Raw genomic sequence first — 27,712 nt, 5'->3', positions numbered from 1 at the left:
AAGCTCATCTCTTTTCACTCTATTCTTTGAAAAACCATTGGGGGGGTACACATGTGCATTGAGATGAAGCAGATTCTATGTGGGGGTATTTGTGTTTTTCTCCTGCCCTTTCAGTGGAGCTGTCTGAGGGGGTAGAAGTGGCCTCTACAATCTGATACAGGTTCAGATATCTTGTCATCTCCCTAACAGTTAAGATTTAGATCAGGGGTAGGGTAGTCAGATCCTAGATCTGCGGTTAAATGCACTTTCTACCTTACGCCGTGGTGTCACAGTCTCCTTGGCAAGTCAGACATAAAGAGACAAGTCTCGGAAGGACCGATCTCAGTAACTGGCTCATGTCCGCTTGAGGTAGAAGACTCCTCTAACTACATACAGTGCCTTGCGAAAGTATTCGGCCCCCTTGAACTTTGCGACCTTTTGCCACATTTCAGGCTTCAAACATAAAGATATAAAACTGTATTTTTTTGTGAAGAATCAACAACAAGTGGGACACAATCATGAAGTGGAATGACATTTATTGGATATTTCAAACTTTTTTAACAAATCAAAAACTGAAAAATTGGGCGTGCAAAATTATTCAGCCCCTTTACTTTCAGTGCAGCAAACTCTCCAGAAGTTCAATGAGGATCTCTGAATGATCCAATGTTGACCTAAATGACTAATGATGATAAATACAATCCACCTGTGTGTAATCAAGTCTCCGTATAAATGCACCTGCACTGTGATAGTCTCAGAGGTCCGTTAAAAGCGCAGAGAGCATCATGAAGAACAAGGAACACACCAGGCAGGTCCGAGATACTGTTGTGAAGAAGTTTAAAGCCGGATTTGGATACAAAAAGATTTCCCAAGCTTTAAACATCCCAAGGAGCACTGTGCAAGCGATAATATTGAAATGGAAGGAGTATCAGACCACTGCAAATCTACCAAGACCTGGCCGCCCCTCTAAACTTTCAGCTCATACAAGGAGAAGACTGATCAGAGATGCAGCCAAGAGGCCCATGATCACTCTGGATGAACTGCAGAGATCTACAGCTGAGGTGGGAGACTCTGTCCATAGGACAACAATCAGTCGTATATTGCACAAATCTGGCCTTTTATGGAAGAGTGGCAAGAAGAAAGCCATTTCTTAAAGATATCCATAAAAAGTGTCGTTTAGAGTTTGCCACAAGCCACCTGGGAGACACACCAAACATGTGGAAGAAGGTGCTTTGGTCAGATGAAACCAAAATTGAACTTTTTGGCAACAATGCAAAACGTTATGTTTGGCGTAAAAGCAACACAGCTCATCACCTTGAACACACCATCCCCACTGTCAAACATGGTGGTGGCAGCATCATGGTTTGGGCCTGCTTTTCTTCAGCAGGGACAGGGAAGATGGTTAAAATTGATGGGAAGATGGATGGAGCCAAATACAGGACCATTCTGGAAGAAAACCTGGAGTCTGCAAAAGACCTGAGACTGGGACAGAGATTTGTCTTCCAACAAGACAATGATCCAAAACATAAAGCAAAATCTACAATGGAATGGTTCAAAAATAAACATATCCAGGTGTTAGAATGGCCAAGTCAAAGTCCAGACCTGAATCCAATCGAGAATCTGTGGAAAGAACTGAAAACTGCTGTTCACAAATGCTCTCCATCCAACCTCACTGAGCTCGAGCTGTTTTGCAAGGAGGAATGGGAAAAAATGTCAGTCTCTCGATGTGCAAAACTGATAGAGACATACCCCAAGCGACTTACAGCTGTAATCGCAGCAAAAGGTGGCGCTACAAAGTATTAACTTAAGGGGGCTGAATAATTTTGCATGCCCAATTTTTCAGTTTTTGATTTGTTAAAAAAGTTTGAAATATCCAATAAATGTCGTTCCACTTCATGATTGTGTCCCACTTGTTGTTGATTCTTCACAAAAAAATACAGTTTTATATCTTTATGTTTGAAGCCTGAAATGTGGCAAAAGGTCGCAAAGTTCAAGGGGGCCGAATACGTTCGCAAGGCACTGTATGTAGGATCGGTGTATGCAACCACAACCCTAGCCATAGTCTTACGGCAGATGATTCACCTTGACGGCTTGGGTATTCAAACCAGCGACCTTTTGCTGCGGGCTTCTGGGGTCACTGGCCCAATTCCCAATCCACATATTAAATTACCTGTTTCAGTATGGGGGTACTTCTACCCACTTCTTCAGTGTCCCTGTGGTAGCACAACCATGAGGTAAATCTCAAATGTCTTTCCTTGATTCCTCAACCTCCTTCTCAAAACACATTGGAGGAGAAGGTCTGAGGGGAGGAACCTGTGTTTTGTAAGTGCACATCTTAACCACTGACCATCAAGGGGCAAAGCAGCACCACCATGCCAGGGTCCCTAGGTCTTGTGGTTGCTTCTTGCCTTCAATACCTGTAACAGGATCCGACTTGCTTTTCAGCCTACAATGGCCATATTGAGAACTTTAATATGTAGAACTGATCCCAGATCAGTTGCCATAGGCATGGATCTGAGTAGCCCTATTCACATGCACAGTGATGGATGCCATATCCCCTTCTCTCTTCATAATAGGTCAGAAGATAATACAGAAACAAACTGTCTCTACGTCAGCAATATCATACCATCGTGAATAGCCTGCCCATTGGCATGTATGACTGAGACCCCACCTTTGGTGTAATGTTCATTTTCAGTCTTCTAATCTAGTTTATCTCCAAATGAGAAATGACCACAGCTCACCTAAATGCATGCTCTGTGTGAGAGGGAAGTGGGGAGATGTGAGTTTTTAGGTTTCCTCTACAAACAGATATTGGATCAGATTAGTTTACCTTGCTCTGCCCAAATGCTAACCATACTGACCTTAGACCAGTGTGAACTTCATCCTACTCCAAAGTACTCAGGTTATGGGTGATGGGGGAGAAGAGGGGAGATCGGTCCCCCTGCTCTTTGGAGTATCTATGAAGGGATACTCAAGAAGGGAAACTTAAAGTGAATGCTTTGTCAGCTAATTGTCCTGCTGTTCTTCCCAACAAAGTTGCCTTATAAACTGATCTGAGGTCAGTTTTGTGTTCCCCCCCCCCCTCCCTAATCAATCAATCAAATGTATTTATAAAGCCCTTCTTACATCTAATGAAGGTGGCATGTAGCCTAGCGATAAGAGCATTGGACCAGTAACCAAAAAGTCCCTGGTTTGAATCCCTGAGCAGATGTGCCCTTGAGCGAGGGCACTAATTGCTCCTGTAAATCGCTCTAGATAAGAGCATCTGCTAAATGACTAAAACGTAAATGTAATGTTAGTTTAAATCAAATCTTATTGGTAACATACACATGGTTAGCAGATGTTAATGTGAGTGTAGCGAAATGCTTGTGCTTCTGGCTCCGACAGTGCAGTATTATCTAACAAGTAATCTAACAGTTCCCCAACAACTACCGAATACACACAAATCTAAAAGGGGTGAATGAGAATATGTACATATAAATATATGGATGAGTGATGGCCGAGCGACATAGGCAAGATACAATAGATGGTATAAAATACAGTATATACATATGATATGAGTAATGTAAAATATGTAAACATTATTAAAGCTGCATTATTTAAAGTGGCATTGATTAAAGTGACTAGTGATCCATTTGTTAAAGTGGCCCGTGATTGGGTCTCCATGTAGGCAGCAGCCTCTCTGAGTTAGTGGTGGCTGTTTAGCAGTCTGATGGCCTTGAGATAGAAGCTGTTCTTCAGTCTCTCACTCCCAGCTTTCATGCACCTTTACCGATCTCGCCTTCTGGATGGTAGCGGTGTGAACAGGCAGTGGCTCGGATGGTTGTGGTCTTTGATGATCTTTTTTGCCTTCCTGTGACATCGGGTGCTATAGGTGTCATGGAGGGCAGGTAGTTTGCCCCCGGTGATGCGTTGTGTAGACTGCACCACCCTCTAGAGAGCCTTGCGTTTGTGGGTGGTGCAGTTTTCGTACCAGGCGGTGATACAGCCCGACAGGATGCTCTCAATTGTGGATCTCTAAAAGTTAGTCAAGGTTTTGGGTGACAAGCCAAATTTTGTCAGCCTCCTGAGGTTGAGGAGGCGCTGTTGCTTCTTCACCACACTGTCTGTGTGGGTGGACCATTTCAGTTTGTTGTTGATGTATATGCTGAGGAACTGAAAACGTTCCACTTTCTCCACTGCTGTCCCCTCTGTGGGTAGGGGGGTGCTCCCTCTGCTGTTTCCTGAAGTCCACAATCATCTCCTTTGTTTTGTTGAGTGAGAGGTTGTTTACCTGACACCACACGCAGAGTGCCCTCACCTCCTACTTTAGGCGGTCTCGTCGTTGTTGGTAATCAAGGCCACTACTGTTGTGTCGTCTGCAAGCTTGATGATTGAGTTGGAGGCGTGCATGGCCATGCAGTCATGGGTGAACAGGGAGTACAGAAGGGGGCTGAGCACGCACCCTTGTGGGGCCCCAGTGTTGAGGGTCAGCGAGGTGGAAATGTTGTTTCCTACCTTCACCATCTGGGGGCAGCCCGTCAAAAAGTCCCGGACCCAATTGCACAGGGTGGGGTTGAGGCCCAGGGCCTCCAGCTTGTTGGTGAGCTTGGAGGGTAGGATGGTGTTGAATGCTGAGCTGTAGTCAATGAACCGCATTCTTACATACAATTGAAGTCGGAAGTTTACATACACTTAGGTTGGAGACATTAAAACTCGTTTTTCAACCACTCCACAAATTTCTTGTTAAGAAACTATATTTTTGGCAAGTTAGGACATCTACTTTGTGCATGACACAAGTCATTTGTACAACAATTGTTTACAGAGAGATTATTTCACTTACACTTGACTATCACAATTCCAGTGGGTCAGAAATTTACATACACTAAGTTGACTATAAACAGCTTGGAAAATTCCAGAAAATTATGTCATGGCTTTAGAAGCTTCTGATAGGCTAATTGACATCATTTGAGTCAATTGGAGGTGTACCTGTCGATGTATTTCAAGGCCTACCTTCAAACTCTGTTCCTCTTTGCTTGACATCATGGGAAAATCAAAAGAAATCAGCCAAGACCACAAGTCTGGTTCATCCTTGGGAGCAATTTCCAAACGCTTGAAGGCACCACGCTCGTCTGTACAAACAATAGTACGTGGCCCCATGGTCTTTATACTTGTGTACTATTGTTTGTACAGATGAACGTGGTACCTTCAGGCGTTTGGAAGTTGCTCCCAAGGATGAACCAGACTTGTGGAGGTCTACCATTTTTGATGTCAAGCAAAGAGGCACTGAGTTTGAAGGTAGGCCTTGAAATACATCCACAGGTACACCTCCAATTGACTCATTATGTCAAATAGCCTATCAGAAGCTTCTAAAGCCATGACATAATTTTCTGGAATTTTCCAAGCTGTTTAAAGGCACAGTCAACTTAGTGTATGTATACTTCTGACCCACTGGAATTGTGATACAGTGAATTAGAAGTGAAATAATGTCTGTAAACAATTGTTGGAAAAATTGCATTTGTCATGCACAAAGTTGATATCCTAACCGACTTGCCAAAACTATAGTTTGTTAACAAGAAATGTGGAGTGGTTGAAAAACTGGTTTTAATGACTCCAACCTAAGTGTATGTAAACTTCCGACTTCAACTGTATATACTAGGCGGTGTCAGAGGAAGGACCAAAAAATGTAGACTCCAGTCACCCAAGTCATAGCCTGTTCTCTCTGCTACTGCACGGCAAGTGGTACCGGAGCGCCAAGTCTAAGTCCAAAAGGCTCCTTAACAGCTTCTACCCCCAAGCCATAAGACTGATGAACAATTAATAACATGGCCACCCAGATTATTTACATTGATCCCACCCTTTACATTATCTATGCATAGTCACTTTACCCCTACGTACATGTACAAATGACCTCGACTAACCTGTACCCCCGCCCATTGACTCGTTACCGGTACCCCCTGTATATATAGCCTTGTTATTATTTCGGTATTTGATTTTTCACTTTAGATTATTTAGTAAATATTTTCTTAACTCCATTTATTGAACTGCATTGTTGGTTAAGGGCTTGTAAGTAAGCATTTCACAGTAAGGTGAAATGCTGTTGTATTCGGCACACGTGACAAATAAGATTTTATTTGATTCCATTCTTTTCTCTCCGTTTGCCTGGCCTTTCCTGTGTACAACCAGCATTATGGTCATTGAGGGCTAGGAGCAAAGAGTAGAATATTACTATAGAAGACTACTGCAGACATTGTCTCATTCATGTCTTGTCATCTCCCTAACAGTTAAGATTTAGATCAGGGGTAGTCAGATCCTAGACCTGCGGTTAAGTGCACTTTCTACCTTCCACTGTGGTGTCAGTGTCTCGGCAAGTCAGACATAAAGAGAATTATGCGACAAGTCTCTGAAGGACCGTTCTCAGTAACTGGCTCATGTCCGCTCGAGGTAGAAGACGCCTCTAACTACATATGTAGGATCAGTGTATGCCACCACAACCCTAGCCATAGTAGTATGTTGTCACTGGAGCAAATTAGAGTTAAGTGCCTCACTCAAGGACACCGACAGATTTTTCACCTTGACGGCTCGGGTATTCGAACCAGCAACCTTCCGCCGCCGCTTACTGGACCAATGCCCAATCCATTAGGGGATGATAATATGGACTTCTACCAACTTCCCTGTGGTAGCAACCATTGAATAAAGCGCATGTCTTTCCTTGAGTCATTGATTCTACCTTCTCAAAACACATTGGAGAAGGTCTGAGGGAGAAACTTGCATTTTGTGAAAGAGGTTGAGGAATGAAGGACCTGAGTCAAGGTTAGACTAGTTTCATATGGAATAAGAAGTAGAATTATGTGTACAACCTCAGATACAGATCGCACGCCACACTGGGACAGGGCCACTGGGACTTCTATAAATTTATTTCTGTTCACATCATTATTCATTTAGGTTTGATCAATGTCTGGAGGACAAAAATCAAGACCATTGAAGGGCTGGGCTCTCCCATAAGCTTCACAATATTAACATGGAAACCTCAAATGGTTAAGAATGTGAAGATTGGTCTGGCCAACTTTTTTAAACGTGTAATTCAAACCTTGGTTACTACACACAATTAGACTTTTGGTTTTACCGTTCTCTCAGGAAGGGGTATAGAGGGGAAGAGACATTTCCAATGCAGAAACAATGTTCTTAATAATAATTCATTTCAAAGCACCATTGCCTGGCCTTCAGCCATTTCCACACATCTCTTCCAGCCTACATTGTGGGCATAAATGTGCCCTCAAGCAAAAATGTGAAAATGAGCATTTTAAGTGTTGTGTAAAGCCAATTCTCATAGGATTGGGGTCAAGGTGTCTGTTACATGAGTTGAACAGAGCGGTTAGATGATCTGTTGTCTCAAATCAAATCAGGACCAATGCTCTGTAATAGCCTATTTATTTGGTCTCAAAAGAAAAGTTGAAGGTAACGTTTGTATGTTGGAGTGTTCAGATCAGCATTTAAAAAAAAAAAATGTAAATCAATGCAAAATAACTCAATTTCCTTTTAGCAATTCTATTTGAGACTTTTCTTGATAACGTGTTGAATTATTTAAAACAATACCAGCAAAGAAAATAACCAACCCATAATAACCCCACAGTATAAAAGACTTGATAAGGCTGTCGTAGCTCGAGCAGTTTGCTCCACAACTGACCAAACCTAGCTTCTACATGTTTCAATAATTCATAAGAAACAGCAAAATGCACAACGGGGAAAAAGTCTAAATGTTTACATGCCATATTACAAAAACATATCTGCATAAAGAAAGAAAAGTGAAACTAATATATTGTCAAACCTGGTATATAAATAGTTAAACTTTACAAAATCTAATAAATGATTCATTTGGTAAAATAAATGGTTAATATTTACAACACATAGGTGTCATTGCAAAATGGTTTGTAAGTCTGGAAAATAAGAATCAGCATTGTGAAACACCAAAGAAAAAAGTGACTGTCACATAATTACACAGTGAATAAGAATTGTGGTATTCTTGAAAAACCTATCACCATTTAAAAACGGTTTCATAAAATACAAGTAAAAAAAGTGTCCTTTGCCATTTCACCAACAGGTTTCTCAAATATGACTGCAGTGCCCCCCTCTGGCTGCAATGGGTACTGTAGGAGAGTTCAGGCAGACAACTTTTTAGATGCGAAAAAAGGGGGGTGCCAACACCGCTGCCATTAAAAAGTTGAGTAAAAACTAATAAAATAATAATAAAAACGACTAAAATATTCACCCAATCCAATGCCTTTATTGCCCACTAGGACTGTTGTGTAGGACCTAACCATTTTTTTAAGTTCTCTCGCTCCAGTGACTGTCTTCTCACTGGTTTATTGTTCTGCTTTGAACTTGGGGTAGGGGCGGTGTCTTTTCTCTCTGTGTGTAAAAACCTTCTACGGAACCCTTGTTGTCAGCAATTCAAAGTCAACCATACACACCACCGGCTAGACCAAAAAGCTAGCTTTGACTGCCATGTGGATATCAGTAAAAACTTGAGAAAAAATAAAGATTAGATGTGAGGTTTCAACTCTACAAGGTACTCTACTTTCATTAAATGTCCGGTGGCAGTCTGAGGTTCTCTCTCTCTGTAGTATTCCATTTCAGCATTAGTTAGCGCTTCTCGTTGGCATGGTAACAACAATGTTCAAACAGACCGGCTGTATGCAGATCAGCAGCATTACGAGTCTCCCTCTTCTTTTCTTTCCCTTCACTTCTATCCTCCTACCGGTCCCTTCCCCTCTCAGCCGGTCCCTTCCCCTCTCAGCCGGTCCCTTCCCCTCTCAGCCGGTCCCTTCCCCTCTCAGCCGGTCCCTTCCCCTCTCAGCCGGTCATGGCGTGGTGGTGCTCAGAGCAGGCTGGCCAGGCTGGTAGTGGGTCCGTTCTGTGCCTGAAACTGGCCCACTGGAGGTGGTCCATCCGTCCACTGCAACAACATTCAGTCCATCAGCTCACCGTCTCACATTAATTCCTCTAGCTGTGCATGTACATTACTAGTCAAACGTTTTAGAACTACTCATTTAAGGGTTTTTATTTTTACTATGTTCTACATTGTACAATAATAATAATGAATACATCAAAACTATGAAGTAACACTTATGGAATCATGTAGTAACCCAAAAAAGTGTTAAATCAAAATAGAGTTTATATTTGAGATTCTTCAAAGTAGCCACCCTTTGCCTTGACAGCTTTGCACACTCTTGGCATTCTCTCAACCAGTTTCATGAGGTAGTCACCTGGAATGCATTTCAATTAACAGGGGTGCCTTGTTAAAACTTCTTATGGCTGGGGGGGCGGTATTGAGTAGCTTGGGTGAATAAGGTTCCCAGAGTAAACTGCCTGCTACTCAGGCCCAGAAGCTAAGATATGCATATTATTAGTAGATTTGGATAGAAAACACTGAAGTTTCTAAAACTGTTTGAATGGTGTCTGAGTATAACAGAACTCATATGGCAGGCAAAAACCTGAGACAAAATCCAACCAGGAAGTGGGAAATCTGAGGTTTGTAGTTCAACTCTTTGCCTATCCAAGATATTGGACCAAGTTTACACTTGCACTTCCTAAGGCTTCCACTAGATGTCAGTCATTAGAACCTTGTTTCAGGCTTCTACTGTGAAGGAGAGAATAAGAGCTGATTGAGTAAGCGGTGGGAAGGCCTTGAGCCAAGTCATGCACGCGGCCGTGAGAGCGAGCTGCGTTCCATTTTGCATTTCTAAATACAAAGGAATTGTCCTGTTGGAACATTATTGAAGATTTACGTTTAAAACACCCTAAAGATTGATTCTATACATCGTTTGACATGTTTCTACGAACTGTAACGGAACTTTTTGACTTTGTCTGGACCTAGTGCTCGCCCCTCATGAATTTGGATTTGTGAACTAAACGCGAACAAAAAGGAGGTATTTAGACATAAATGGACTTCATTGAACAAAACAAACATTTACTGTGGAACTGGGATTCCTGGGAGTGCATTCTGATGAAGAGCAAAGTCAATATTTATAATGCTATTTCTGACTTTGTTGACTCCACAACATGGCGGGTATCTGTATGGCTTGTTTTGATGCCTGAGCGCTGTACTCAGATTATTGCATGGTTTGCTTTTTCCGTAAAGTTTTTTTGCAATCTGACACAGCGGTTGCATTAAGAAGAAGTGTATCTAAAGTTCCATGCATAACACTTGTATCTTTTAGCAATGTTTATTATGAGTAATTCTGTAAATTGATGTGGCTCTCTGCAAAATCACCGGATGTTTTGGAAGCAAAACATTACTGAACATAACGTGAGATTTTTGGATATAAATATTAACTTTATCAAACAAAACATACATGTATTGTGTAACATAAAGTCCTATGAGTGTCATCTGATGAAGATCAAAGGTTAGTGATTCATTTTCTGTCTTTCTGCTTTGTGACTCCTCTCTTTGGCTGGAAAAATGGCTGTGTTTTTCTGTGACTAGGTGCAGACCTAACAATCGCATGGTGTGCTTTCGTCGTAAAGCCTTTTTGAAATCGGACACTGTGGTGGGATTATCAACAAGTTTATCTTTAAAATGGTGTATAATACTTGTATGTTTGAGGAATTGTAATTATTAGATTTCTGTTGTTTGAATTTGGCGCCCTGCAATTTCACTGGCTGTTAAGTCGATCCCGTTAACGGGATCTCAGCCATAAGAGGTTTTAAATGTTCATTTGTGGAATTTCATTCTTAATGCGTTTGAGCCAATCAGTTGTGTTGTGACAAGGTAAGGTTAGTATACAGAAGATAGCCCTATTTGGTAAAAGACCAAGTCCATATTATGGCAGCTCAAAGAAAAGAGAAACAGTCCATCATTACTTTAAGACATGAAGGGCAGTCAATACGGAACATTTCAAGAACATTGAAAGTACCTTCAAGTGCAGTCTCAAAAACCATCAAGCGCTATCTAACTGTCATCAAGGCAAAGGGTGGATGTTTGAAGAATCTCAAATATATTTTGATTTGGTTAACACATATGGAATCATGTAGTATTTCATAGTTTTGATGTCTTCACTATTATTCTACAATGTAGAAAATAATCAAAATAAAGAAAAACCCTTGAATGAGTAGGTGTTGTAAAACTTTTGACCAGTAGTGTAGATGTTGGACATTTTGGGTGGATAAATATTCACCATGGTGCAGTACAAAAATATTGACGTATGATGACTAACTGATATTGATTGATGAGTTCTAATGAAGTTATGCTTTAGAAGGCTGTGCATGAATTATATACATATTGATAGCCTGATTGATGGATCCTTACACTGATGAGGTTGTGCTCAGGGAGACTGCAGGCAGCGATGTGGTCCTGCAGGAGCTGCTGGGAGAAGTTCTGGTGCATCTGAGCCGCCTCGTGGGCATCTATCGTGTTCCCACACGCCTTGTTTAGATCTACAGGGAGGAAAACAGTCCCAGTCAGTACCACACACACACACACACACACACACACACACACACACGTCATCTTACCCTTGAGCAGAGCTGAGGACCAGAGCTGGACTGACATGTCGGGGATCTTGCTGGCCAACTGCATAGCTGGAACAACCATGTTGTTGCTCTCCTGGAGGAAACACAGCACCAAATGCATGGTTCAGATTCAATCACACCTCCTAGCATTGCTCTTATGTGGTCTGGGAAACACTGCTAGAAAACCCTGGAGTGCCCTGTGATCTCACCCGGTGGTTCCCCAGCACATAGAAGATATGGCCCAATAGGACCAGAGAGCATGCGGTCAGACGATTCAGGTCTTCAGCATTGGACATCTTCAGAGTCTCCCTCAGGAACCGCCTAATGGGACACAGTCGTACGCACATTTGTTTAGGCTTCACAGTTGTGCTCTTAGGCTTTCTTCCCAACTGAGCAAGTATTCAAAGGTATTATTTGTATGTCATGTATTGGAAACATAAACAAATTGTTGCTACAATGTCTGGAGAGTCATAGGTGAACTTACTTGGCCTCATTGTATCGTCCCTGGAAGAAGGAGAGCAGTCCACGGATGTAGAAAGCTGCTGCTCGCAGACAATGAGAGCTGGAACAGGAGGGGTAGAGAGGTCCATTTAGACTCAAACATGGCAAGATTGCACTTGGAGCTGCCAAAATACATAAACACATTCTCTTACCTGACAGGGAAGTTGTGATCTGGGTTTATCCTCTCCAACAGGCTATAAAGCTGTTATAACAAAAAAGGGACATTAGACCCAAGTCAAGAAGTGCCATTCATCCCTACAACCATGCGATTCTGAATGCAGCTGATGCCCTCTGACCTCCTGGTGCCTGTTGCCTTCCCTAATGTAGACGCTGGCCAAGTTGGTCACGATGAACGCCCACAGCTCCTGATGCGTCGTCAGCTGGAAGAGTGAAACAAGTATTTCAGTAAACACACCAAGAAATATAAGAGGTTACTAAATGTTGCCAATAGGTATCTTAGACACACTCACGTCACTCACCCGCAGGGCAGCAGTGAACTGCGCCTCTGCGTTATCCATGCAGTTCACGGAGATGCAGTACAGACCCTGGAACAGACCACAAGCATGATAAGGGATGTGATTGGCACAACACAGAAAAACAGGAAACAATGACTACCATTTATAACGTATAGATACAAGAAATCACATTAAAAGGCTTGAGAAATGACTGATACTCACTAGCAGGGTGTGTAGCTGGGATGCGTGGTTGGTGAACAACCTTGGGGACTGAGCGCACAGCTGACACACCTGAGAGATCTGAGAATAGGGGGGAGATGAAAAATCAAGCAGGTCACGTGCGCTTCAGTCTAGCGCTCTGTATACATGAATGAATGTTAGTTCCATACCTCCTGCAGTGCCGTGGCCTTGTGACCAGTGACGAGTCGACACATGATGATGTGCTCCAGTAGGATGACTTGGAACGTGGAGAGGATGGGGCTGGAGTCCAGCACTAGAAAACACAACAATACAATCAATAACAGAACGTTACCAACAAACACATGAATACTACTACTGCTGCTGAATGAAAAAAAGCACTGGGAGCTGTTGAGAGACGGTATGGTTCAGAGGACCACAAAGATCCTATTAAATTACCTCTATAGGTGAGGATTCCCAGGACTTACTTTTGAGCTTTTCCAGCTGCATGAGAGCTTTGTCTGTGTATTTCTGGGCCTTCTCCAGGTAGCCTGCTTGCATGGAGTGCATGACTGTCACCTGTGGGAGAAAGTCCCCTTTAACATATGTAGTGACAACAATATGACCCATAGAGGTCAAACGTCATGTGCAGTGTCTGTATCCCACCAGGTAGACGAGGACACACATGTGCTCCTTGGGCAGCCAGTGGAACAGGTCGGCAGGGTTACTGGGTAGGATCTCATCGTCGTGGAGTGTAGAGATGGTCTGGATGCACTGCTGCAGCTGCTTCAGACACGGCTTCACACTCTTCACCTATCAGCCCAAATACAATGCATTCATCACATCTGTTATGTGCCTTTACAAGTCGGGCTACATATGAAATAATGCCTGAGCGTTGTATTATAACTTAATCTCTGTGTGCTTATTGCTCACAATTCCTGTCGTGTAGATTAAGTCCCATTTCAAACAGGTTTCAATAACAGGCCCTTATATTTTGTGACTAGTCACCACACTCAAATACAGAAAGCAGGCCTTTGCGATGATTACTCAGGCCATACCCTGTCTGTTAAGTGTATATAGCTACTGTACCTAGAGCGTGTGAATTCCTGATATAGATATACACACACACAGTTGAAGTCGGAAGTTTACATACGCTTAGGTTGGAGTTATTAAAACTCGTTTTTCAACCACAACACAAATTTCTTGATAACAAACTAGTTTTGGCAAGTCGGTTAGGACATCTACTTTGTGCATGACACAAGTAATTTTTCCAACAATTGTTTACAGACAGATTATTTCACTGTATCACAATTCCAGTGGGTCAGAAGATTACATACTAAGTTGACTGTGCCTTTAAACAGCTTGGAAAATTAAAAAAATCATATCATCATATCATCATGGCTTTAGAAGCTTCTGTTAGGCTAATTGACATCATTTGAGTCAATTGGAGGTGTACCTGTGGATGTATTTCAAGGCCTACCTTCAAACTCAGTGCCTCTTTGCTTGAAATCATGGGAAAATCAAAAATCAGCCAAGACCTAAACATTTTTTTGTAGACCTCCACAAGTCTGGTTCATCTTTGGGAGCAATTTCCAAAAGCCTGAAGGTACAACGTTCATCTGTACAAACAATAGTACGCAAGTATAAACACCATGGGACCACGCAGCTATCATACCGCTCAGGAAGGAGATGTGTTCTTTCTCTTAGAGATGAACATACTTCGGTGTGAAAAGTGCAAATCAATCCAAGAACAACAGCAAAGGACCTTGTGAAGATGCTGGTACAAAAGTATATATATCCACAGTTAAACGAGTCCTATATCGACATAACCTGAATGGCCGCTCAGTAAGGAAGAAGACACTGCTCCAAAACCGCCATAAAAAAGCAGACTACGGTTTGCAACTGCACATGGGGACAAAGATCGTACTTTTTTGGAGGAATATCCTCTGGTCTGATGAAACAAAAATAGAACTGTTTGACCATGATGTCCAACATTGTAGGAAAATGTGGGAGGCTTGCAACCTGAAGAACACCATCCCAACCATTTTTTTAATTTCACCTTTATTTAACCAGGTAGGCAAGTTGAGAACAAGTTCTCATTTACAATTGCGACCTGGCCAGGATAAAGCGAAGCAGTTCGACACATACAACACAGAGATACACATGGAGTAAAAACAAACACAGTCAATAATACAGTAGAACAATAAGTCTATATACGATGTGAGCAAGTGAGGTGAGATAAGTAAAGGCAAAAAAAAGGCCATGGTGGCAAAGTAAATACAATATAGCAAGTAAAACACTGGAATGGTAGATTTGCAGTGGAAGAATGTGCAAAGTAGAGAGAAATAATGGGGTGCAAAGGAGCAAAATAAATAAATACAGTAGGGGGAGAGGTAGTTTGGGCTAAATTATAGATGGGCTATGTACAGGTGCAGTAATCAGTGAGCTGCTCTGACAGCTGGTGCTAAAAGCTATTGAGGGAGATAAGCGTATCCAGTTTGAGATTTTTGTAGTTCGTTCCAGTCATTGGCAGCAGAGAACTGGAAGGAGAGGTGGCCAAAGGAAGAATTGGTTTTGGGGGTGACCAGAGAGATATGCCTGCTCGAGTGCGTGCTACAGGTGGGTGCTGCTATGGTGACCAGCGAACTGAGATAAGGGGGGGACTTTACCTAGCAGGGTCTTGTAGATGACATGGAGCCAGTGGGTTTGGCGACAAGTATGAAGCGAGGGCCAGCCAACGAGAGCATACAGGTCGCAGTGGCAGGTAGTATATGGGCTTTGGTGACAAAACGGATGGCACTGTGATAGACTGCATCCAATTTATTGAGTAGGGTATTAGAGGCTATTTTGTAAATTACATCACCGAAGTCGAGGATTGGTAGGATGGTCAGTTATGCAAGGGTATGTTTGGCAGCATGAGTGAAGGATGCTTTGTTGCGAAATAGGGTGCCAATTCTAGATTTAACTTTGGATTGGATATGTTTGATGTGAGTCTGGAAGGAGTTTACAGTCCAGACACCTAGGTATTTGTAGTTGTCCACATATTCTAAGTCAGAGTCGTCCAGAGTAGTGAGGCCACGGAAGGAGAGTTGTATGCCATTGAAGCTCGCCTGGAGGGTTGTTTACACAGTGTCCAAAGAAGGGCCAGAAGTATACAGAATGGTGTCGTCTGTGTAGAGGTGGATCAGAGACTCACCAGCAACAAGAGCGACATCATTGATATATACAGAGAAGAGAGTTGATCCAAGAATTGAACCCTGTGGCACCCCCATAGAGACTGCCCGGACAACAGACCCTCCGATTTGACACACTGAACTCTATCAGAGAAGTAGTTGGTGAACCAGGCGAGGCAATCATTTGAGAAACGAAGGCAATTATAAGTCTGTCGATGAGGATGTGGTGATTGACAGAGTCGTAAGCCTTGGCCAGTATTGTTTCATATCGATGGTGGTTATAAGATATCGTTTAGGACCTTGAGCGTGGCTGAGGTGCACCCATGACCAGCTCTGAAACCAGATTGCATAGCAGAGAAGGTATGGTGGAATTCAAAATGGTCGCTAATCTGTTTGTTGACTTGGCTTTCGAAGGCCTTAGAAAGGCAGGGTAGGATAGATATAGGTCTGTAGCAGTTTGGGTCAAGAGTATCCCCGCTTTCCAATCTTTGGGAATCTCAGACACGAAAGAGAGGTTGAACAAGCTAGTAATAGGGGTGGCAACAATTTCGGCAGATAATTTTAGAAAGAAAAGGTCCAGATTGTCTAGCCCGGCTGATTTGTAGGGGTCCAGATTTTGCAGCTCTTTCAGAACATCAGCTGACTGGATTTGGGAGAAGGAAAAATAGGGAAGGCTTGGGTGAGTTGCTGTGGGGGGGTGCAATGCTGTTGACCGGGGTAGGGGTAGCCAGGTGGAAAGCATGGCCAGCCATAGAAAAATGCTTATTGAAATTCTCAATTATAGTGAATTTATCAGTGGTGACAGTGTTTCCTATCTTCAGTGCAGTGGGCAGCTGGGAGGAGGTGTTAAAAAAAAAAAGCTAGCACTGGCTTTTTTAACTGCCTGTGTATATTGGTTTCTAGCTTCCCTGAAAAGTTGCATATCACGGGGGCAGTTCGATGCTAATGCAGAACGCCACAGGATGTTTTTGTGTTGGTTAAGGGCAGTCAGGTCAGGAGAGAACCAAGGGCTATATCTGTTCCTGGTTCTACATTTCTTGAATGGGGCATGCTTATTTAAAGCACGGGGGTGGCAGCATCATGTTGTGGGGGTGCTTTGCTGCAGGAGGGACTGGTGCAGTTCACAAAATAGATGGCATCATGAGGAAAGAAAATTATGTGGATATATTGAAGAAACATCTCAAGACATCAGTTAAAGATTGTCCATTTGAAAGACCCATTTGTGACCAATGACCACAAGCACACTTCCAAAGTTGTGGCAAAATGGCTTAAGGACAACAAAGTCAAGGTATTGGAGTGGCCATCACAAAGCCCTGACCTCGATCCTATACAAAATGTATGTGCAGAACTGAAAAGGCATGCATGAGCAAGGAGGACTACAAACCTGACTCAGTCACACCAGCTCTGTCAGGAGGAATGGGCCAAAATTCACCAAACTTATTGTGGGAAGCTTGTGGAAGGCTACCGAAACATTTGACCCAAGATAAACAATTTAAAGGCAATGCTACCAAATACACTGAATTAGTAAGTAAACTTCTGACCCACTGGGAATGTGATGAAATACAAGCTGAAATAAATCATTCTCTTTAAAATTATTCTGACATTTCACATTCTGAAAATAGTGGTGATCCTAACTGACCTATGACAGCAAATTTTTACCAGGATTAAATGTCAGGAATTGTGTAAATGTATTTGGCTAAGGTGTATGTAAACTTCTGACTTCAACTGTGTGTGTGATATAGAGTCTATCCTGTATGTGTAAATGCTCTTGGCGAATAGAAGGCGATACTGATTCTGTACCTGTCCAGCGTCCAGGTAGTGTGTGACCTGCAGAACCAGGAAGAACACCCTGAGGGACTCCTTCTGGATGGGGTTTCCCTGCCAGTTCTCCACGATGGTCCCACACAGAGTCAACAGGGGGTGCACCTCCCCCAGCTTCCTCTCCATCAGCAGCAGCTTTAGACAAACACACAGGGTGACATTTCACTTTCCTTAAAAAAAAGGAACATTGTGTTATTTAACACTGTTAATCTTAGGAATTAGTGGATAGGGGTGGATTATCCCTTTAATTAAACAGCACAAAATAACATTTGTTTTGTTTATTAGGTGGGCATCGAGACTTTCATTAAAACAGTTCAGGAAGCAATGGTCCAAGTGCCTCCAGCAGAATTTAATATTGAATTTACGTTATAAAAATTATCATTACTTAATTTGAATTCATCATCATGAGAGAATCTTGAGATGATCTGTATGTTTCTCAACTTACCATTCCTTTGCTCAAAAGAAAGAGGGCTCTGTGCGGGAGGATAGAAAACAAGGTTCAGTAACATCATAACCAGACTACTAGTCATCAGAGCAGTAAAACACCTTGACAATGTACGTGCGTGACGGAAACTGCTCAAAATGGTTCAACTTATGTTGTACCATGATACACTACCTGGTGTACTCGGAGCCCACTACCCGGGCATACTCTGCCCCGACCCCCAGGAGGTCACAGGCTGACACTAGATCCTTCTCCAGCGTGTGCAGTTGCTGAGGGGAAGAAAAACAGGACCATTGAGCAAAGTAACTAATGATCAATATATAAAGTACAGTTCCTTCAGAAAGTATTCACACCCCTTTACATGTTCCACATTTAGTTGTGTTACAGCACGAACTTAAAATGGGTTCCATTTACATTGTTATGGCAAGCCTAAACATGTTCAGTCACATGGACTCACTGTGTACAATGTTTAACATGATTTTTTTTGAATGACTACCTCATCTCTGTACCCCGCACATGCAATTATCTGTAAGCTCCCTCCGTCGAGCAGTGAATTTCAAAAGGATTCAACCAAAGACCAGGAGGTTCCCAATGCCGTGCAAAGAAAGGAACCTATTGGTAGAAATATTAAGACATTGAATATCCCTTTGAGCATGGTGAAGTTATTCATTACACTTTGGATGGTGTGTCAATACACCCAGTCACTATAAAAATACAGGCGTCCTTCCTAACGCAGTTGCCGGAGAGGAAAGAAACCGCTCAGGGACTTCACTATGAGTGATTTTGGTGATTTTAACGGTTGTGATAGGAGAAAACTGAGGATGGATCAACAACATTGTAGTTACTCCACAATACTAAGCTAAATGACAGAAGAAGAAAAAAATCCAAAACATGCATCCTGTTTACAATAAGGCACTAGAGTATACTGAAAGAAAAACTGTTTTACAGCAGCTCTGCAGCTCATGCAGTCAGCATGCCAATTGCACACGCTCTCAAAACTTCAGACATCTGTAGCATTGTGTTGTGTGATTAAACTGTACATTTTAGAGCGGCCTTTTATTGTCCCCAGCACAAGGTACACCTGAGTAATGATCATGCTGTTTAATCAGCTTCTTGATGTGCCACACCTGTCAGGTGGATGGATGCACTCTATGTAAAACCTTAAAATTGTATGAGGCCGAGCACAAGATGTAGTGGAGCTCTACTCTATCAATAGCTTCATCCCACCACTGCTGTGTAAATTCAACAACCATTTCCCGTACCCAAGCAGATTTAGTTGTTGGTGGTGTGTTTGTCCAATGACATAATACACAGATACATCTGAGAAATGACTGCTCTCTGTCGAGGTAATAGAGGCAATAAGCCATCCCAGGGTTGGCAAGGGGGTGGAGCAGGGAAGCCAGAAAATTGGGAGGAGACACAATGCCTAATTTGATGGTAACGGAAAAAGTGAGATGGAGGCAAAGAGTATTTAGAGGCCAGGTTGGGAAAACTAGAACAATGACATTTACATTTAAAAGCCTTGGAAGGACTTAATGCTCTCTCACTGGAAAAGGAAAGCTATTATCTATTAGGGAAGCAGAGAATAAGTGACTCTTATCAATAAGGCCCATAGTAGATGCAGAGGAGAATTTTAAAATGCCGTCAAAACTGGTACCAAATCTTAAATGTGGAAAGCACTACAGGATTGCCAGTATAGCCAGAAGGGGATGCTGGGAGAGAAGAGCAGAGTAAAGCAGGAAGAGAAGCAGAAATACCAGAATGTGCCTCTAGGTGGCAGCATGGGGTATCTGGAACTTGTAACCAGAATGGCAATTATGTTGGCTGCCTGGTAATAGTGTAAAAAGTTGGGCAGTGCCAGCCCTCCACTAACCTTGCATCTCTGAAGTAAAGATCTAACTCTGGGTACCTTTCCTCCCCAGATAAATGTGGTAACAGTCTGATTGACTTTTAAAAAACAAAAACATTTTTTAATTCTTTATAAAAAAAAATTTAAAAATGGGGTAGATTGAAATCGATAAAGGAATTTTGGTAAACTGTTCATTTTTACAGCATCAACCCTTCCTATAAGTGACAGTGGTAAGCTACCACAGCTCTGAAAATCAGATTTCATTTGCGTAAGCAGGGGAGCAAAGTTTGCAGGGGAAAAAAGAGAATGAAATGAACAAGTTACATTCACTCCAAGGTATTTGAGAAAAGAGAGCTTAAACTGAAAAGGCAAGTCTGTCTGCTGGAGCACTGCAGGAATGATCCAGATTTTTTTTAACAGCAGCAAATAATCCTTTATAAAAGGCTGTTTTTTCCTGTGATAAGAGTCCTGGTAAGACTACTTACTCCCAGACCCCTCTAGCACCTTTACATCCACATTGAGGCTTAGGTGCCTAAATGAAGAACAGGAAGTAGGGTCTTTACCTTTAAGGGATGTTAGGGTAGGTGGCAGTGAGCCACTTTAAAGTGATTCATTATACATAGACAAAATTAAAGGGGCTAACTTGGTATAGAATTTCTTAAAGAAGTTGGAAACCCATCAGCCCTGGAGCCTTACTGCTCTGCATCAACTTGATAGATGAACCTCAAGGCTGAGAGGAGAATCAAGGGCATCTCCAGTTAAGACAGAAATGTAGTCATATTGGCAGAATCTGATGGAAATGTAGACATATACAGGCCAGGGAGGAATAAACATTTGAAGGTGTCATTGATCCCAGTAGTATCAGAAATCAAGCTATGAAAGGAATCTTTAATTTGGGGAATCGGACGGGTAGAAGCGCAGCCTTTTAAATTGGTGTGCGAGCAGACGACTTGCCCTGTCGCCATGTTCATACTAGGTACCACGTGAACGCAATAGTAACCGTTCTGCATCTGTAGTGGACAAGAGATTGAATTCAGATTGTAAGTTCAACCATTGCTTTTACAGCTCTGGAGAAGGCATCAAGGCATTTTAGTGGTCTAAGTGAAGGATGGCTCTAGAGTTCTTCTAGTTTAGCTTCCTGAGTTTTGTTTAAATGAGAAAAATAAGGCCTTAAGTGATTCCCATAAAAGAGAATGAGAGGTTGAGCTTGTATGATTTGAAAAAATAAAATGATCAATAGAAGTAGAGATAACTTTACAGAAGTCTACAATCAGACAGGAGAAGATAATTAAATCTCCAGAGAGGAGTACGGGTTTGTCCTGATAGGACTGTGTCGAGGGCTAAAGGTCCATGGTCAGAAATTACAATGGGTAAATAATCAGAAGCGGTGACATTTGGAAGTAACTTACGATCAATAAAGTAATACTCAATACGAGAAAAATAATGGTGTCTGAAATAACAGTAGAGAAATGTATGATTTTACTAACCAAAAGTGCAACCCCTCCGGCTATGGAGTTGGAGTTAGAGTCTGAGTGGAAAACCTGACTGAACCTGGAGTTTTGTAGCCTTGACTGATCTTTAATGAGTAAATGGGTCTCGTGTAAAAAAAATACTACCTTTGCTGTTAGCTTTTTCCAACTGGGAGAAGACCCTTGACAATATTATGCATCTTCTTAGTATTCCAAGATAAAAAAAACTTTATAGGATTAGGCCTACCTATTTCCAATATTACTATTATTAGCCATCTAAAATATTGAAAGGAAAAATGTGTGAACAGACCAAGCATTTGCAAAAATAAGAGAAAACTGACAAAACATTTTACACGACCAAAGGTCACTCCCCTTCCCTTCCTATCCAAACCCAATGTCTCCTTTCCCCAGCGAATGGAGACAGCAGGTTGACATTTGTGCAGCGTCGGTGCATACATTTGTGTCTTAAGGATGGCCACTTGCTAAACCGGAAGCATTGTGCACAAAATTTGAGAGCAATAAGCTTATTTTTTTCAGCTCATGAAACCAACACTTTACATGTTGCGTTTGTTTGGTATAAAACTGTAGAGACAAAAAAATGTTGCAAAGAAATTAACTTCATGTCCTGAATACAAAGCGTTATGTTTGGGGCAAATCCAATAGGACATCACTGACTACCACTTCAGATTTTCAAGCATGGTGGTGGCTGCATTATGTTATGGGTATGCTTGTCATCGGCAAGGACAAGCGAGTGTTCTGGGATAAAAACAAACAGAATAGCGCTAAGCACAGGCAAAATCCTAGAGGAAAATCTGGTTCAGTCGGCTTTCCAGCAGACACTGGGAGACAAATTCACCTTTCAGCAGGTCAATAACCTAAAACACAAGGAGTTGCTTACTAAGACGACATTGAATGTTCCTGAGTGACCTAGTTAAATCTACTTGAAAATCTATGGGAAGACTTGAAAATGGCTGTCAAGCTAAGATCAAAACACAACTTGACAGAGCTTGAAGGATTTTTGCAAATATTATACAATCCAGGTGTCCAAAGCTCTTAAAGACTTACCCAGAAAGACTCACATCTGTAATAGCTGCCAACGGTGGTTCTAACGTGAGACCTGCATTTCATTTTCTATAAATTAGCAAGCATTTAAAAACTTTTTGTATTTTTTTTACTTTGTCATTATGGGGTGTTGTGTGTAGATGTGTGATAATGTTTTTTGTTTTATTCCATTTTGAATTCAGGCTGTAACAACAAAATGTGGAATAAGTCAAGGGGTGTGAATACTTTCTGAAGGCACTAAATAGAGGTTATTTCAAAACGTACAGGTTTAGTTGTTAGATTGACGTACCGCCAGTTGGAAGAGTAATCTGCAGTGCCAGTAGGGAGTCTGTTGGGAGATCTGAATGGCCTTCCGCAGCAAGGGCTTTGCAGAGTCAACCAGATTCTAAAAACAGACCAGAGAAAATCACTTTTACCAAAACCTACAATCAAAAGTGTTTTCTAAACTACCATATGCTACTTTATCTTAGTTTCAGAGTTCACTTACATGCAAAAGCAGCTCAATGAGGGAAAAGACAATGCAAGGATTACTGATCAAGCTTATTTTGTGATGACATAACAGCCAAAAAGTAAAATGAATGAGTATGACATTTTGACATGAGTATGACATCATCTTGAAAAAAGGTTGAATGACTACAGAAAGGATGAACAAATAAAATCGCAAAGACAAACATGTGAACAGAACTTTTTAAATGCAGGAAATGGCCTAGTGCAAGGTGGAGGAAGGCAACAGGGTGCCAAGGATAACAACACTTCCCTTACCTGTTGGCAATAGAGCTCTGACAGAAGACTTGCAGCCTCAAATTTGACATCTTCAAACTGAGGGATCTGGTATTATTTGTAAAGGAAAAAAAATGTTTCTCTGCAATCTGCACAACAACACTACAATCAATGAAGATTAAAAAATAAATAATTGAAAGCAAGGTCAACACTTCTCCAGTTAGATCAGAGGTTAGCAAACCTCTCTTTAAATATGTATTGGCGGACTGCAACCGAGAGGTGCATACACCGCAACCTACTATATTGGAGTATGAGACCAGATTACATTTCTACTTAGCCATGTGTTTTCACCTACTCTTCTGGAGTATGAGGCCAGATTACATTTGTACTTAGCCCTGTGTTTCCACCTACTCTTCTGGAGTATGAGGCCAGATTACATTTCTATGTAGCCCTGTGTTTCCACCTACTCTTCTGGAGTGTGAATTCATTCAACTTTGTGGGGAAAAGGGCCAGGGAAAAGTGGAGACAAATAGCCTTGGAGGAGGGGACACTATCGTTTAACACACCTTGTAACTCTTCTGCAGTAAAATCTACACCCGAGTATTCTTCTCTGCAGTTGTCACCACATCTATCTTCTGAGATTCACGTTCAATTTCTGCGCTACAGTTGACAACCACAGCTTTGAAAGGGAAGAAACCAACCTTTCTGAAGCACATTATTCCCATCACTCTCTATTGGTGTATGCCTACTCAAAGGGGGGCCTCTTGGGTTCAGGGCAAGGGATCCTATCTTCCTCTCTTCACTAACTCAACATACGACAACTTCTGTAATACTCTGATCCTGGCAACCTCAACCTGCCCCTCTCTCACAGGACCCTTCTGATCTCCAGCACCATGGGTACCCCTACAGTTACACACACACACCTTTTTCCACCGATACCACACATTCCTTTGTCTCATGCCCGGACTGCACACTTCTCACATCAGTGTCTTCCGTTTCACACTCTCCACGGAGCCTGGGACGCACTAAACGGCCGGTATCAGACACCGGGAATCTTCCATTTCAGTTGATCCTCCTTAACACTTCACCAGGTATCACTCCTTTCAACGCTCCGCACTCCCAGAGAGCAAAGCAGGTCACGGTTGTCCCCAGGCGCGTGGTGACGAGCGCCCGTTCCCTCTGGACAGAATAAAACTTTAAGTTCCTTTCACTGACTCTGTCACCAAACTCTTTTCCAACCTGACACCACATATGTTATCAGCCAGAAGGCAAGGATCTCTCCAACAATCTCACTCCCACTGGGCAGGAACCATTCATTTTCTTTCACAGACACATCAACCGCCAACCCTTGCAGCTCCTCTCCTCCATTTTATTATTTTAAACGTTATCCTCGCTCTCTTCAACTCCATGTCACTCATCAGTTTCACTTTCTGAGCTACTAAAAGTATGGTTTCCATTTTTGTACACCCATCTACTCTTTCCCCAATGTTTTTCCTTGTTCCCTTGACCCTGTCCCCATCTTCCTCTTGTCAATGCCACCTTCTGAACTGCTGTAGCATGATTTCCCATGTATGTACTTCTCTCTCTCAACCTCCTCTCTTGTATCAGGTTTTCCCCCTTGTACTTGACCCCTATCAACCTCCCTTCCCTGTCCTCCATATTCGAAACCCCGGGCCTCGAACCACCAAAAAGTCCCTTGCTTCTCAGCCTTGTCTTTTCAAGAACTCAGTGCGGAAGTGGTGGCAGCATTTTACGCAACATGAACCACGAAAGTACAGCGTGACATCATTTCCCCATCCCTAGCAAACACAGTTGATTAAACTATCTGCATTCTAAACTGAAAATCATGATTAGTTGATTATTGAAGTCAGCTGTGTTAGCTGGGGAAAAGTGTGACATAAGTCAGGCCCCCCAGGACTGGAGTTACACATCCCTGAGATAGTATTTATACAACGATGCTTATTGACTCAGTGGCTCGCAACAACAACAACCATATAAACAGTATATCCCCTCCTCGGGGAACGCCAGATGTTTCACTATGTTGTTGTAGGCCTGAACTAGCTCACCTGATTCACCTAGTCAAGGGTTTGATGATTCATTAACAAGTTGAATTAGCTGTTCTACAGATCAAATAAATGGAACGGCCGGGGCGTCCCCCGAGGAGACGTTTGAGAACTACTGCGTTAGAGGCATACTCACACACACACAACCATTCTAATGCAAAAGGATACTTGTTGTGATATGAACCACTGTGGAAGAAAACAGAGTGCGAAAGTTAGTTTCAATCATCCGTTTTGTACATGGAATGTTGATGTCCTAACAATTAATGTAATATTCTCACTGATGAAATCAACAACGTTGGTTCACTTTTCTGATCTGCAACACACAGACCGCTTTGCCATAACTGCGGCCTTACTTTCCCCTCCACAATATCCAGGAAGTTTCCTAGGGAATGCTCACCGCTTTCTCCAAGTGGCTCCGGGCGAGTTCCGTGTTCTTGGTGTGGTGGTAGAGTACCGAGCCCAGTTGGAGATGAGTTCGGGCTTCGACCCTCTGCGGCGGCTTAAACTGGAACACCGCCTGCAGACAGTGGACGCAGAGACGGATCTTGGGGGGACTTGAGGTGCGAAAATGTTCCGCAAAGCCGAGCAGAGCCAGATACCAAGATTCCGGGGCTTCTCCGCTTGTCGCCATTTTGCTAACAAAAGCAACAGTCGCTATCACACGACTGCCGCTGTTCAGCGATAGTTTGCTCCAGGGCGCTGATCTAAGATCGGTTATGCTCTCTGACTTGTGAATGTAGTGGTTAAATTGTGTAAATTGTCATTGACAAAGATGATGGATATACTAAAAAGATGACATGTCTCTCCGCCCTAATAGTGGGGGTCGTTATCCACAAAGCGGGCTGTCCAGTTTAGGCTTTGACTTTGGATTGGTGGATACATCTCATTATTGTAACACCTTTTAAATATTCGGTACGGGTTGACGTCAGCCGCATGTATTCAATGGACAGAGACGCTGTGCGACTAGCCTCATGACATGAATATGCATTACCATCGAGACAACTCCGATAGTGTTTTTTTCTGTTTCCTGGGAGTCACGTGTCCTACAGCAGTACACTCGTAACAAAATACATTTATATTCGATCAAATAAAACTCATGTAGCAAATAAGCAGTTTCTTGTTTTGTTGAAACTCGTCATACAAAACGTATTGCTTGATGGGCGAAACACCACCTGCTGGAGGGAGAGATTATCCGCGGAGTTGGGCCTATATGTGCACAGGGTTACCAGGTGTTGATGGGGCCAAATGAAACATATACACTGTTATACACTGTTATGCAAATCACCGGCGGAGACGGCTGGGCGATGGCCAATCATATCGAGTGGTTCCCATGACGAATGTGACGCTATGCGACCCAAGGCTGGAGACTTTCTTCAGCAAAGGTGGCTGACAACAATACTAGGATGGAAGCAAATGTGATTATAACGTCACAACGAATCATGTTGAGAGGAATATGTTAGTTAATGTAGAGACAAACGATTATGCATATTTTCTTGTCAAAGTTCATTTACGAAAATCGCGATTTAGCAAGCTAGCTGACTAACTAACAGGCTAGCTTTATGGGTGTTGTGACATGAGTATGAAATTGAAATTGTAATTATGGTCGTTTAATGTTTTAGGGGCTCCTGAAACAACGAGCAAACCAGACTGTCGTCTTGTGAAACAGTGGATATAAATAATCTAGCTAAGGCATTTACTGCAAATGACATGTACCATTTTGCAAGCTTGCCCTTGCTGATATTTGTCATGCAATGCAGATATAAGTAACATAGCTAGACGCACAACCGATAAGGCTGCCATATGCTGCCAGCACGCCCACAAGCGAGTCACAATGGGCAGCCACTCCGTTGTTTTCTGCAGAGCTCTCTCATTGATTCACATTGGGTTCCCAGGTGTCCGTAGTTACAAAACGTCCTAAAATGACCAGTGGCGCCCCTCTGTGGCCGATCGATAGGGGGTGTTGAGGGGTTGCCCAGCGGCCAGGGACAATATCAGATTAGGGATAATACATACATGATATATGTATGCATGAACTTCATCTCTATATAGGACACTGGTCCAGAAGAGCTTATATGGTGTGCAGGCTTTTGCTCCAGCCCATCACTAACACACTTGCTAAACTATAAAGGAAGACCTTGCACTGTTTGTTGTGAACATTGATTAGAATCTGCATAAATAATATTAACTTTTTTATATAACTATGTGTGCCCGCTTTCGTAAATTACAATATTTGTTGCATGTTTAGTTACTTGCAAAATTCATAGAAGACTCAAAGAAATTCCCACCAAAAAGCCCCTCAAACGGACCATCCAAGCAATGACAATGTAGTAAAGCATGCGTCACCTCCCACTGACTTCATTTCCCACAATCCCACTGCATTCGTCCTTGCTACGAAAAGTGTCAGTCACAGCAAATACAAACAACATGGAAGGTGCAATTTACTAAAGTCATAGTTTGGGCCATGAAACAGATGTCACAGACAGTGCCTCCAGGATCTAAAGATGTTAATGACAC

At 42.4% G+C, this 27,712-nt stretch overlaps 1 protein-coding gene across 4 annotated transcripts; it reads right to left on the bottom strand.

The window, feature by feature from the left end:
- Nucleotides 1–6,851: 6,851 nt before the first annotated feature.
- LOC110508370 (MAU2 chromatid cohesion factor homolog) lies at nucleotides 6,852–26,435 on the bottom strand. 4 transcript variants are annotated; one of them, XM_021588853.3, is made up of 19 exons: nucleotides 25,596–26,435; nucleotides 25,367–25,384; nucleotides 23,178–23,243; nucleotides 22,680–22,800; nucleotides 18,210–18,304; nucleotides 18,039–18,066; nucleotides 17,573–17,728; nucleotides 13,266–13,412; nucleotides 13,088–13,178; nucleotides 12,812–12,915; nucleotides 12,645–12,722; nucleotides 12,438–12,512; nucleotides 12,264–12,347; nucleotides 12,120–12,169; nucleotides 11,951–12,028; nucleotides 11,676–11,787; nucleotides 11,470–11,560; nucleotides 11,264–11,391; nucleotides 6,852–8,911 (listed from the first exon to the last, which is right to left on the bottom strand). In XM_021588853.3, exons 3-19 carry the CDS (start codon nucleotides 23,225–23,227, stop codon nucleotides 8,834–8,836), a joined length of 1,566 nt encoding a protein of 521 aa, XP_021444528.1. In that variant the 5' UTR covers nucleotides 23,228–23,243; nucleotides 25,367–25,384; nucleotides 25,596–26,435; the 3' UTR covers nucleotides 6,852–8,833. The 4 variants fall into 4 exon arrangements, with proteins under 4 accessions (XP_021444528.1, XP_090081771.1, XP_021444524.1 ...); XM_090225645.1 differs by having other exon boundaries at nucleotides 12,447–12,512; XM_021588849.3 differs by having other exon boundaries at nucleotides 22,705–22,800.
- Nucleotides 26,436–27,712: the final 1,277 nt, after the last annotated feature.

This window comes from Oncorhynchus mykiss, chromosome 28 (assembly GCF_057628025.1).
Source record: "Oncorhynchus mykiss isolate SJ-2025 chromosome 28, ASM5762802v1, whole genome shotgun sequence".
In the NCBI taxonomy this organism is placed as follows: Eukaryota; Metazoa; Chordata; class Actinopteri; order Salmoniformes; family Salmonidae; genus Oncorhynchus; species Oncorhynchus mykiss.
The sequence above is the reverse complement of the archived record's forward strand: the minus strand, read 5'-3'. Positions and strand labels throughout refer to the sequence as shown.